The sequence below is a fragment of the Scyliorhinus torazame genome, chromosome 6 (assembly GCF_047496885.1).
Source record: "Scyliorhinus torazame isolate Kashiwa2021f chromosome 6, sScyTor2.1, whole genome shotgun sequence".
NCBI classification, from domain to species: domain Eukaryota; kingdom Metazoa; phylum Chordata; class Chondrichthyes; order Carcharhiniformes; family Scyliorhinidae; genus Scyliorhinus; species Scyliorhinus torazame.
The window spans coordinates 45139758-45152044 of record NC_092712.1 but is presented as its reverse complement, the minus strand read 5'-3'; the positions used below and the strand labels follow the sequence as shown (position 1 = coordinate 45152044).

At 55.1% G+C, this 12287-nt stretch overlaps 1 protein-coding gene across 2 annotated transcripts in view; it reads left to right on the top strand.

Annotated features, from left to right (window-relative positions):
• The first annotated feature begins 825 nt into the window (after window positions 1–825).
• The window catches only part of LOC140424773 (5'-AMP-activated protein kinase subunit gamma-2-like), a 584455-nt gene continuing 572993 nt past the window's right edge, over window positions 826–12287 (top strand). The window contains exon 1 of one of the 2 annotated variants that reach the window (XM_072508165.1): window positions 826–1199. In XM_072508165.1, the coding sequence (XP_072364266.1) occupies window positions 1116–1199 (84 nt within the window). In that variant the 5' untranslated portion in view covers window positions 826–1115. The remainder of the gene's footprint in view (window positions 1200–12287) is intronic. The other variant, XM_072508164.1, reaches the window with a different exon arrangement.

Here is a 12287-nt window from a genome sequence, read left to right as displayed (position 1 = left end):
TGTGTAAATGAGTGATCAGTGTGAATGAGTGTGTAAATGGGTGATCTGGGTGTGAGTGGGCGTGTAAATGAGTGATGTGTGTAAATGGGCGATGTGCGTGTGAGTGATGTGTGTGAGTGTGTAAATGGGTGATCTGTGTGAGTGTAAATGAGCGATGTGTGTGCGTAAATGAGCGATGTGTGAGTGTGTAAATGGGTGATGTGTGTGTACATGGGTGATGTATGTGTGTAAATGGATGATGTGTGTGTGTAAATGAGCGGTGTGTGTGTGTAAATGAGTGATGTGTGTGAGTGTGTAAATGAGTGATGTGTGCGTGGATGAGTGTGTAAGTGCGTGATGTGTGTGAGTGAGTGTGTAAATGGGTGATCTGTGTGTGTGTGTAAATGGGTGATGTGCATGTGAGTGATGTCTGTGAGTGAGTGTGTAAATGGGTGATGTGTGTGTAAATGGATGATGTGTGTGTGTAAATGAGTGATGTGTGTGAGTGACTGTGTAAATGAGTGATGTGTGTGTGAGTGAGTGTGTAAATGAGTGACGTGTGTGTAAATGAGTGACGTATGTGTGAGTGAGTGTGTAAATGAGTGACGTGTGTGTAAATGAGTGACGTGTGTGTGAGTGAGTGTGTAAATGAGTGACGTGTGTGTGTAAGTGAGTGACGTGTGAGTGAGTGTGTAAATGAGTGACGTGTGTGTGAGTGAGTGTGTAAGTGAGTGACGTGTGTGTGAGTGAGTGTGCTCCGCGCCTCAGTGTGTTTGTTTTGATTGGGAGAGCCTCCTGATTGGGAACCCTTCTCCTCACGTGTGCTGCTGCTGGGCGCGGGGAACAATAATAAACATGCAGCCGAGCGAAGCCCCGGTGTGAAAGCGGCTCCACATGGCCCAGAGGTAGAGGTGGGAAAGCAACCTCCTGGCTGCTGATCTTGACAAGGATTTGAGTTCACACAGAGGGGGAGACAGCCGCAGATACTGCCTCTCCCTCTCTCTGTCTGCCCTCCTCCTGCCGCTGTGTGAGGCGGCTGTGGCTTCAGCTGCCAGGAAGGAAGCAGCTTCAAGTGGTGGAATCGCCTGAAGCAGTCCGTCCTCTGCCCCTGTCTGTCTATCAGTCCGGGAGACCCGATGGGGAGCACCGCCGTGGATTCCACCAAGAAGAAAAGCGGGATGAAGCGAACCAAGAGGCGACTGTTGCGCCTGAATATCCCGGTAGGTGTGCGGAGCTGTCCTCCCTCCCTGTCTGTCTCTGATGGTGCTGACCCAGCCCACCCCGGGGCGGGGGTAGCTTGTTTACTGAGGGGCGATGTGCTCTCTGCTCTGACTCATCTGGAAGAGCGGCCGCGGATGTAAACATTGCAGCGAGGCTGCAGCCCTCGCCTCCTTTGCTGAATATGGGGAAGTTGGCGGAGAGCAGGAAACGCTGCTGCCTCCGCCACTCTCTGCCTCTCTCTGCCCCCCTGCCTCTCACTGCCCCCCTGCCTCTCTCTGCCCTTCTGCCTCTCTCAGCCTCTCTCTGCCCTTCTGCCTCTCCCTGCCCCCTGCCTCTCTCTGCCCCCTGCCTCTCTCTGCCACCCTGCCTCTCTCTCCCCCCGCCTCTCTCTGCCCCTCTGCCCTTCTCTGCCCCCTGCCCTTCTCTGCCCCCTGCCCTTCTCTGCCCCCTGCCTCTCTCTGCCCCCTGCCTCTCTCTGCCTCTCTCTCCCCCCTGCCTCTCTCTCCCCCCGCCTCTCTTTCCCCCCCTGCCTCTCTCTCCCCCCCTGCCTCTCTCTCCCCCCCTGCCTCTCTCTCCCCCCCTGCCTCTCTCTCCCCCCCCCCCGCCTCTCTCTGCCCCTCTGCCCTTCTCTGCCCCCTGCCTCTCTCTGCCCCTCTGCCTCTCTCTGCCTCTCTCCCCCCTGCCTCTCTCTCCCCCCCGTCTCTCTCTCCCCCGCCTCTCTTTCCCCCCCGCCTCTCTTTCCCCCCCGCCTCTCTTTCCCCCCTGCCTCTCTCTGCCCCCTGCCTCTCTCTGCCTCCTGCCTCTCTCTGCCTCCTGCCTCTCTCTGCCCCTTGCCCCTCCCTGCCTCTCTCTGCCCCCTGCCTCTCTCTGCCCCCTGCCTCTCTCTGCCCCCTGCCTCTCTCTGCCCCCTGCCTCTCTCTGCCCCTCTGCCTCTCTCTGCCCCTCTGCCTCTCTCTGCCTCTCTCTCCCCCCTGCCTCTCTCTGCCCCCTGCCTCTCTCTGCCCCCTGCCTCTCTCTGCCCCCTGCCTCTCTCTGCCCCCTGCCTCTCTCTGCCCCCTGCCTCTCTCTGCCCCCTGCCTCTCTCTGCCCCCTGCCTCTCTCTGCCCCCTTCCTCTCTCTGCCCCCTGCCTCTCTCTGCCCCCTGCCTCTCTCTGCCCCCTGCCTCTCTCTGCCCGCTGCCTCTCTCTGACACCTGCCTCTCTCTGCCCCCTGCCTCTCTCTGCCCCCTGCCTCTCTCTGCCCCCTGCCTCTCTCTGCCCCCTCTGCCTCTCTCTGCCACTCTCTCCCCCCTGCCTCTTTCCCCCCCCGCCTCTCTCTCCCCCCCGCCTCTCTCTCCCCCCTGCCTCTCTCTCCCCCCTGCCTCTCTCTCCCCCCCTGCCTCTCTCTCCCCCCCTGCCTCTCTCTGCCCCTCTGCCCTTCTCTGCCCCCTGCCTCTCTCTGCCCCTCTGCCTCTCTCTGCCTCTCTCTCCCCCCTGCCTCTCTCTCCCCCCCTGCCTCTCTCTCCCCCCCTGCCTCTCTCTCCCCCCGCCTCTCTTTCCCCCCTGCCTCTCTCTGCCCCCTGCCTCTCTCTGCCCCCTGCCTCTCTCTGCCCCCTGCCTCTCTCTGCCCCCTGCCTCTCTCTGCCCCCTGCCTCTCTCTGCCCCCTGCCTCTCTCTGCCCCCTGCCTCTCTCTGCCCCCTGCCTCTCTCTGCCCCCTGCCTCTCTCTGCCCCCTGCCTCTCTCTGCCCCTTGCCCCTCTCTGCCTCTCTCTGCCCCCTGCCTCTCTCTGCCCCCCCTGCCTCTCTCTGCCCCCCCTGCCTCTCTCTGCCCCCCTGCCTCTCTCTGCCCCCCTGCCTCTCTCTGCCCCCCTGCCTCTCTCTGCCCCCCTGCCTCTCTCTGCCCCCCTGCCTCTCTCTGCCCCCTGCCTCTCTCTGCCCCCCTGCCTCTCTCTGCCCCCATGCCTCTCTCTGCCCCCCTGCCTCTCTCTGCTCCCTGCCTCTCTCTGCTCCCTGCCTCTCTCTGCTCCCTGCCTCTCTCTGCTCCCTGCCTCTCTCTGCTCCCTGCCTCTCTCTGCCCCCTGCCTCTCTCTGCCCCCCTGCCTCTCTCTGCCCCCCTGCCTCTCTCTGCCCCCTGCCTCTCTCTGCCCCCTGCCTCTCTCTGCCCCCCTGCCTCTCTCTGCCCCCCTGCCTCTCTCTGCCCCCCTGCCTCTCTCTGCCCCCTGCCTCTCTCTGCCCCCCTGCCTCTCTCTGCCCCCCTGCCTCTCTCTGCCCCCCTGCCTCTCTCTGCCCCCTGCCTCTCTCTGCCCCCCTGCCTCTCTCTGCCCCCCTGCCTCTCTCTGCCCCCCTGCCTCTCTCTGCCCCCCTGCCTCTCTCTGCCCCCCTGCCTCTCTCTGCCCCCCTGCCTCTCTCTGCCCCCTGCCTCTCTCTGCCCCCTGCCTCTCTCTGCCCCCCTGCCTCTCTCTGCCCCCCTGCCTCTCTCTGCCCCCCTGCCTCTCTCTGCCCCCCTGCCTCTCTCTGCCCCCTGCCTCTCTCTGCCCCCCTGCCTCTCTCTGCCCCCCTGCCTCTCTCTGCCCCCCTGCCTCTCTCTGCCCCCCTGCCTCTCTCTGCCCCCCTGCCTCTCTCTGCCCCCCTGCCTCTCTCTGCCCCCCTGCCTCTCTCTGCCCCCCTGCCTCTCTCTGCCCCCCTGCCTCTCTCTGCCCCCCTGCCTTTCTCTGCCCCCCTGCCTCTCTCTGCCCCCCGCCTCTCTCTGCCCCCATGCCTCTCTCTGCCCCCATGCCTCTCTCTGCCCCCATGCCTCTCTCTGCCCCCCGCCTCTCTCTGCCCCCCGCCTCTCTCTGCCCCCTGCCTCTCTCTGCCCCCGCCTCTCTCTGCCCCCCTGCCTCTCTCTGCCCCCTGCCTCTCTCTGCCCCGCCTCTCTCTGCCCCGCCTCTCTCTGCCCCCCCTGCCTCTCTCTGCCTCTCTCTCCCCCCCTGCCTCTCTCTGCCCCCTGCCTCTCTCTGCCCCCTGCCTCTCTCTGCCCCCTGCCTCTCTCTGCCCCCTGCCTCTCTCTGCCCCCTGCCTCTCTCTGCCCCCTGCCTCTCTCTGCCCCCTGCCTCTCTCTGCCCCCTGCCTCTCTCTGCCCCCTCTGCTACTCTCTCCCCCCTGCCTCTCTCTCCCCCTGCCTCTCTCTCCCCCTGCCTCTCTCTCCCCCCTGCCTCTCTCTCTCCCCTGCCTCTCTCTCCCCCCCCTGCCTCTCTCTGCCCCTCTGCCCTTCTCTGCCCCCTGCCTCTCTCTGCCCCTCTGCCTCTCTCTGCCCCTCTGCCTCTCTCTGCCTCTCTCTGCCCCCCTGCCTCTCTCTCCCCCCTGCCTCTCTCTCCCCCCGCCTCTCTTTCCCCCCTGCCTCTCTCTGCCCCTGCCTCTCTCTGCCCCCTGCTTCTCTCTGCCCCCTGCTTCTCTCTGCCCCTTGCCCCTCTCTGCCCCCTGCCTCTCTCTGCCCCTCTGCCTCTCTCTGCCCCCTGCCTCTCTCCCCCCCCGCCTCTCTTTCCCCCCCCCCCCCCCCGCCTCTCTTTTCCGCCCCCCCCGCCTCTCTTTCCCCCCCGCCTCTCTTTCCCCCCTGCCTCTCTCTGCCCCCTGCCTCTCTCTGCCTTGCACACGAGAATGGGGTGGGGGGGGGGGGGCAAACCATCCAGTCTAGGGTGGGGTGGGGGCACTAACTGCACCTTCACCACAGCTCCCCCCCCCCCCCCCCCAGCTTGGCCAAAGGGGCTTGTTCTCGCCCAGCTCACTGACTCAGTGAAATGCAGCGGAATGTTTACTCCCTCGATTTTAAAGAAAAAGAGGAAATCATTGCGTGGAAACTGCGCTCAAAGTGCGGAGTCTGGGGTTGGTTAATATTGGGGAGGGGTGGGGTCTCTGAACCTTGTGGTGGAGGTCTCTGAACTGTGTGTTTGTGTGTGTGTGAGGGGGGGGGGGATTCTGAATCTTGTGTGTGGGGTGGTCTCTGAATCTTGTGTAGGTGTGTGGGGGAGATCTGGTGTGGGGGTCTCTGAACTTTGTGTGTGTTTGGGGGGGTCCCTGAATACGTGTGTGTGTGGGGGAGGGGGGTTCTCTGAACTTCGTGTATGGGGCGGTCTCTGAACTTTGTGTGTGTGTGTGTGGGGGGGGGGGGGGGTCTGGAATGTGTGTGGGGGGGTCTCTGAACCTTTTACTGTTACAGTGCGGCGGTGGGTGGATAGGTGGGATGGGAGATTGCTGGCTCAGTGACTGTAATGTAAATTAAACTGCAGGATGGAGTGGCCCCAATGCCAGAATCAGCTGGCCGTGCTCGCGGAGAGTCACCCGCAGTCTGCTGATCACTGAATCGAAGACATTTACACGGTTCTTGCCAAAATCCGGTCGAATGCAATATGAACTTCTTGCAACAAAAAAAAGACACACATTTGGTGGGCGGACGTGCTTGCAGAAGACAGCCACTCCGGTTCGAGTAGTAACACAACCTGCTGAGTCATGTACAAACACCAGAAAGCATGTGGGTGGGGAGCTGATCGACTCCAGTCTCGACTCCTCCACTAAATAATCCAAAACACTGCTTAAAACAATCTCTCGCGCGTCCAGAGGCAACAGGGAGTTGACAGTATTTTTTTTGTTTTTTAAAGCCTTGCTTCAATTTATTTTCTGTCCTGCCACATTCCTTGATAAAGATTGAGGGAAGGAAGGTGAGAGAGAAGGTGCCAGGTAAATATCTGACACCACACGGATCCACGTTGAAAGGTAAATTTCAGTACTCCCAGATGGGAGCACAGGGAATGAATCCTGACCTGCCACCCCCTATTTGCTCGGAGACAGTGGAATAGGAAGACAAAGGGGCTGGGGGTAGATCCCCTTATTCAGTTTCTACACAAACCAAAAAGGGTTGTGAAACAGCCGCTGATCAAAGAGTGGAACTGAAAATTAAAACTATTCTCTCCTCAGCACCACCTAGAGCGTTCATATTGTATCAGTCTGTGGCCACAACAGATTGGATATCCATGGAGATTCGACATCCCTGTGAGTTCTGCCAACCCAGTCATGCAGTAAATACAGTTCAAGGGCATCGTAGAGGAATCCCAGTTACAAACCAAGTTTAAATGGCTGACTTTGTTTTACGTGGTCACTTTAGCTGGACTTGCCCTGGCAACGATCCACCGGAGAACTTTCCTCGCCCAACCAATGTTCAGTTGAATCTGACAGGAAGGTCAGGCAACAAACAGCCTTTGGCCCACCACCTTCGCCACATTTAACAGCGAGGATGAATATGTGCTGGGTTTGATTGGAAACCCGGTTTACAAGGGAGGTGAGGCCCAGGAGCACTTCTAGACCAACCCATAGGGAAAGCTGTGATGGTTCCTCAATGCCACCAGGACTGTTGGCTATTGGGTGGAACTTCATCTTTTCCTGGCAAGATGTAGTCCCGTGAAGTACGGGTGGCACGGTGGCACAGTGGTTAGCACAGCTGCCTCGCAGCTCCAGGAACCCGGGTTCAATTCCGGCCTCGGGTGACTGTGTGGAGTTTGCACTCTTACCCAGTGTCTGCGTGGGTTTCCTCCGGGTGCTCCGGTTTCCTCCCACAGTCCAAAGATGTGCATGTTAGGTGGATTGCACATGCTAAATTACTCATTAGTGTCCAAAAGGTTAGGTGAGGTTACTGGATTTAAGGGGAATAGGGTAGAGGGGTGAGTTTAATTAGGGTGCTCTTTGTCAGGGCCAGTGCAGACTCGATGGGCCGAATGGCCTCCTTCTGCACTGTAGATTCTATGATACGGTCAAAGGTAATTGGATATTCTGAATTCTCCCTTTGTGTACCTGAACAGGCGCCCGGAATTTGGCGACTAGGGGCTTTTCACAGTAACTTCATTGCAGTGTGTAAACCTACTTGTGACAATAATAATTAAGATTATTCACAAGATTATTATTCACATTATTCTTTCAGAAGAGCTATAAAACTGAGGCCCTGTCTACCCTCTCAAGTGGACCCAAAGGTTCCTCTTATGGCATTCTTTTGCCCTGATGCCCTGGCCAATATTTATCTATATTTATCTCTTAATCAACATCGCTGAAAAGCAGATTGGCCCATAATTTCCTGCCAAAATAACATTGATGTGCTCACTGCTATTTATTGCACAAATGCTAGAGTAACTCCAGGTGAGGGCAGATATCCAAATGAATGGTGAAACCAAAAGGTTTTGGCCCGCGTTGTGTCGACCCTTAGTCCCCAGGTCTTTGGATTACCAGTACAGGGACAATACCACTGTGCCCCACCTCCCCTAACATGATCGTGGTTGGAGGAATTGACTTTGGTACAGATGTTGGAGTTTGAGTGCCACTCCTCTGGAGGCATCATTGATGCAAATTCTTCAGTGCCGTTGGTAGTTGACTCAAGTCTCTCTGCCAGATCAAAGGATGGGAACAATGACAGCATTGTTATATGAGTGACTTTAGACTTCTGTGTTCAGGGCACAATTTCAAGATTTGCAGCTGACACAAAACTTGGAAGTATTGTGAACTGAGGAGGGAAGTGAACACAGAACCTTTACAGTCCAGAAGGAGGCTATTTGGCTCATCGAGTCTGTGCTGGCTCTCTGAAAGAGCATTCGACTTAATCCCACAACCCTGCCTTGTCCCCGTACCCCTTGCACATTCTTTCTTTTCAGATAGCAATCCAATTCCCCTTTGAATGCCTCGATCAAACCTGCTTTCACCACCCGCTCAGAAAGTTTGTTCCAGATTCCAACCACCCTCTGGGTGAAAACAAAATCCTCGCATCACTTTTACTCCTTTTGCCAATTAATTTGAATCTGTGCCCTTTAGTTCTCAATGCTCGCTTAAGTGGAGATCAGTTTCTCACGATCGATCCTGTCCTCGGGATCTTGAATACCTCTCTCACGTCCCCTCTGAACCTGCTTTTCTCCGAGGAAAACAGAGCCAACCTCTCCAATCTATCTTCATAGCTACAGTTATTTATCCCTGGAATCATTCTTGTGAGTCTCCTTTGTGCTCTCTCCAATGCTTTCACGTTTTACCTCGAGTATAGCACCGATGACTAGATGCAGCACTCCAAATGAGGCCTTAGTAGTGTCTTATATAAATAACACATGACTTCCTTACTCTTGTACTCAATGTCCCTCTTAATAAAATGGAGGATACCATAAGCTTTATTAACTACTCCGAGAATCTGCCCTGCTACCTTCATATACACCAAGGTCTCTCTGTTCCTGCGCCTAGTTTAGAGTTTCTCCCTTCGTTTTATACTGTCTTTCCATAATTTTCCTGCCAAATGAATCACACTTTTCTGCATTGAACTTCATCTGCCATTTATCTGCCCAATCCACCAACACGTCCATGCTCTTTTGAAGTTCCTTATCGCAATCTGCATATCATCTGGAAATTTTGAAATCATGCTCTGAACACCACAGTCTAGATCAGTGGTTCCCAACCTGTGGACCATTGGTAATCCGTGAAAGTACTGCTGGTGGTCTGTGAAAAGAAGAACGTACTACAATTACGTGTACCTCGTATGTACCATGATTGATGTTACATTATTATTTGCAATGCAATTTCCTTCACAAACTTCCTTATGTAATATAATCCGCAATGTATTTGTGAGTGTGCATCATAAACTATTAGAAATAGCGTAATTTTTAATATCCATTGATACATAAGTTTGACTCCAATCAGCCTTAGGCTATGTAAAAAAATAATGTTTAAAACGGCTTGTGTACATTGTGATCTGCAAAGGTTATTGATAACAATCTATGTTCTGAAAAAAGGAAAAGGTTGGGAACCTCTGGTGTAGATCATTAATATATATCAGGAAGAGCAAGGTTCCTAACACTGACCCCTGGGGAACTCCACTATACACCTACCTTCAATCTGAAAAACAATCATTTATCACTACTCTGGGGCGAAATTCTCCCCAAACGGCGCGATGTCTGCCGACTGGTGCCCAAAACGGCGCCAATCAGACGGGCATCGCGCCGCCCCAAAGGTGCGGAATGCTCCGCATCTTTGGGGGCCGAGCCCCAACATTGAGGGGCTAGGCCGGCGCCGGAGGGATTTCCGCCCCGCCAGCTGGCGGAAACGGCCTTTGTTGCCCCGCCAGCTGGCGCGGATATGACATGTCGGGGCGGCGCGTGCGCGGGAGCATCAGCGGCCGCTGACAGTTTCCCGCGCATGTGCAGTGGGGAGAGACTCTTCCGCCTCCGCCATGGTGAAGACCATGGTGGAGGCGGAAGGGAAAGAGTGCCCCCACGGCACAGGCCCGCCCGCGGATCGGTGGGCCCCGATTGCGCGGCCAGGCCACCATGGGGGCACCCCCCGGGGTCAGATCGCCCCGCACCCCACCCCCCCCCCCCCCCCCCCAGGACCCCGGAGCCCGCCCACGCCGCCTTGTCCCACCGGTAAATAGGTACTCTAATTTACGCCGGCGGGACACGCAATTTATTGGCGGGACTTCGGCCCATCCGGGCCGGAGAATCCAGCGGGGGGGGCCCGCCAACCGGCGCGGCCCGATTCCCGCCCCCGCCGAATATCCGGTACCGGAGACTTCGGCAACCGGCGGGGGCGGGATTCACGGCGGCCAACGGGTCAGAGAATGACGCCCCTGTTTTCTGTCACTCAGCCAATTTCTTATCCAACTGCCACTTTTTTTCATTTGCAGAATTTGGGCATTGCTGCCTAGGCCAGCATTTATTGCCCATTCCTAATTACCCTTGAGAAGGTGGTGATGAACCGCTGCAGTCCCTGCTGTGTAGATGCACCCGCAGTTCTGTTAGGGAGGGAGTTCCAGGACTTTGACCCAGCGACAGTAAAGGAATGGCAAGGTCAGGATGGTGAGTGTCTTAGAGGACAACGTCCAGGTGGTAGGTAGTGTTTCTATGTGCCCTTGTCTAGATGGCAGGGATTGTGGTTTCAGAATGTGCTGCTTAAGGAGCCTACTTTCCCCCTCTTCCACATGCTAGAATTTTTTTTTTTTTTTTGAAAAATATTTTTATTCTCCATTTTCACATTTTCTTCAGAATTTCCACCCCACCAACAAACAGTAAACGGTAACGAATACGATGTCAATCCCCCTACCAACAACAATGATCCCATCCTCCCACCCCCCCACCCCCCAAATAATGGCCTGCATGACAATATAAGCATCAAATAAAACTAAACCTCCCAAGGAGGAAAAAAGGAAAAATGAGAAAGGAATCAGGAATCGCCCCTGGTCACTGTTGACATATATAGTCCACCCCCCCCTAATATTCAATGCGATCCAATCCCCGAAAGAGTACCGTGAATGACACCCATGAATTGTAGACACCCCTCCCAGACCCCTCCCCTCCACTTCTTCGTGTAAACTGTAGCCATCTGGAATGGCCACGTCCCGATTACAAAATGGACACTTTGCAAAGAGTGCAGGGAACCTCAGTTACTTCCCCCAACTTTTCACCCCGGCTAGACTCACCGAAACCCGTTCTACCAGGCTCCGATGGCCGCAGCCCCTCCCACCACCTCACTCCCGTTCACTGGCCGGCTTAAACCGGACAGAGTGGAGGGCCCCGCGCGGGTCTCCTTCCCCCTTGCCCGGTCCCAGGAAAACCAAGAAATCCCCTTTAGCACGCACCCCCAGCATACACACCCAAGCCCCAAAGAACCATCATTGCAAAGGAAAGTCCCAACTCTTCCCTTGTCCAAATATACAGCGTCGATTCATTTAGTACATACACCAACACGCAGTGAAAAAATAAAGTTACATGAGGCTACATCGGTACACGACCCGCTCTCAGTCCCATTTCTCAATTCTGCCACAGTCCTTCTGCCTTCGCAAACTCCTCCGCCGCTTCCGCCGTCCCAAAATAAAAGTACTTGGATTTGTAGGTCATCCTCAACTTAGCTGGATGTACTATGCCGCACTGCACCTTGCTGATGTACAGTGCCTTCTTCAGCCCGCCTCCTCGCCAGCTCCACCGTAAAGTCCTGGTATATGCGTAACAAGCTAGAATTTTAATCAGAAGGCTGTTGTGTGGCACTATCAAATGCTTTTTGAAAACTGGTGTACACCACATCAGGGCATTGCCCTAATGATAGATTTCAAAAGGACCATTCAGGTTGGTGCAATGGGAAGACATGTGGTAGATAACATTTAATACAGAGATGTGTAAAGTGATACTTATGGTAGGTGACATAAATTCAAAGTGTACAACCCTAAAAAGGAATGCAGGAATAGAGGCCCTTGGCAGCATTGGTGTACAATTCATTGAAGGTGACAGGGCTGATTGAGAAAGTGGTTAATGAAGCATTCGGGACCCTGCTCTTCATAAATTGAGGCTTAGAGTTCAAAAACAAGGAAGTTAACTTGAGCCCTGTTATTATGCTAGTTGGTGTTATAACTGGATGGGAAGATCCCAGAATGGAACTCTGGCTCAAGGACCATCTGCGGAATTCTCCATTGGCGGGATTCTCCGCACCGGCGGCAGAGCACACACACCCGCGGGTTTCCCGACAGCGTGGGGTGGCCACAATGGGAAATCCTGTTGGCCGGCTGCCGGAACGTTGGATCCCACTGCTGGCGTGGGCGCGCCATGCAGGAAAACCCGGCTGCCGTACCAGAGAATTCAGCTCCATAACTTTAACTTTCCAATAAAATGGGGAGGAACAGAGTCACAGGACTCTTAATTCTTTTTAACAACCAGAATAAAATATCTATTACACATGAAAAAATTGGATTTTGATACAATGGAAGTCACCATAGTCTCAGAGGACCATAGGCTGCTTTCCCGTTTGAGAGAGAGAGAGAGAAAGAGAGCTGACTGGTGGTGATTTAACCTGAGGGTCACTACACCCGAGGTGAGGGACAATGTTGAGAAGGTGGAGTTTTCATGAATAACCTCAGCCGGTACTGGAATTGGACCCACACTGTTCTGGTTGCTCCGCATGATAAACCAGTCGTCCAGCTAACTGAGCTAATATTCCTTTAGTTTAACAATTATACATTGGTTTTAGGATTAACCCGGATTGCAAGATACAACTTAACCTACAATTGTCTCTAGCACAAAGACCCTTTTAAGCACGCAAGTTGACTGTGGTCAAATACACACACTCCACTTT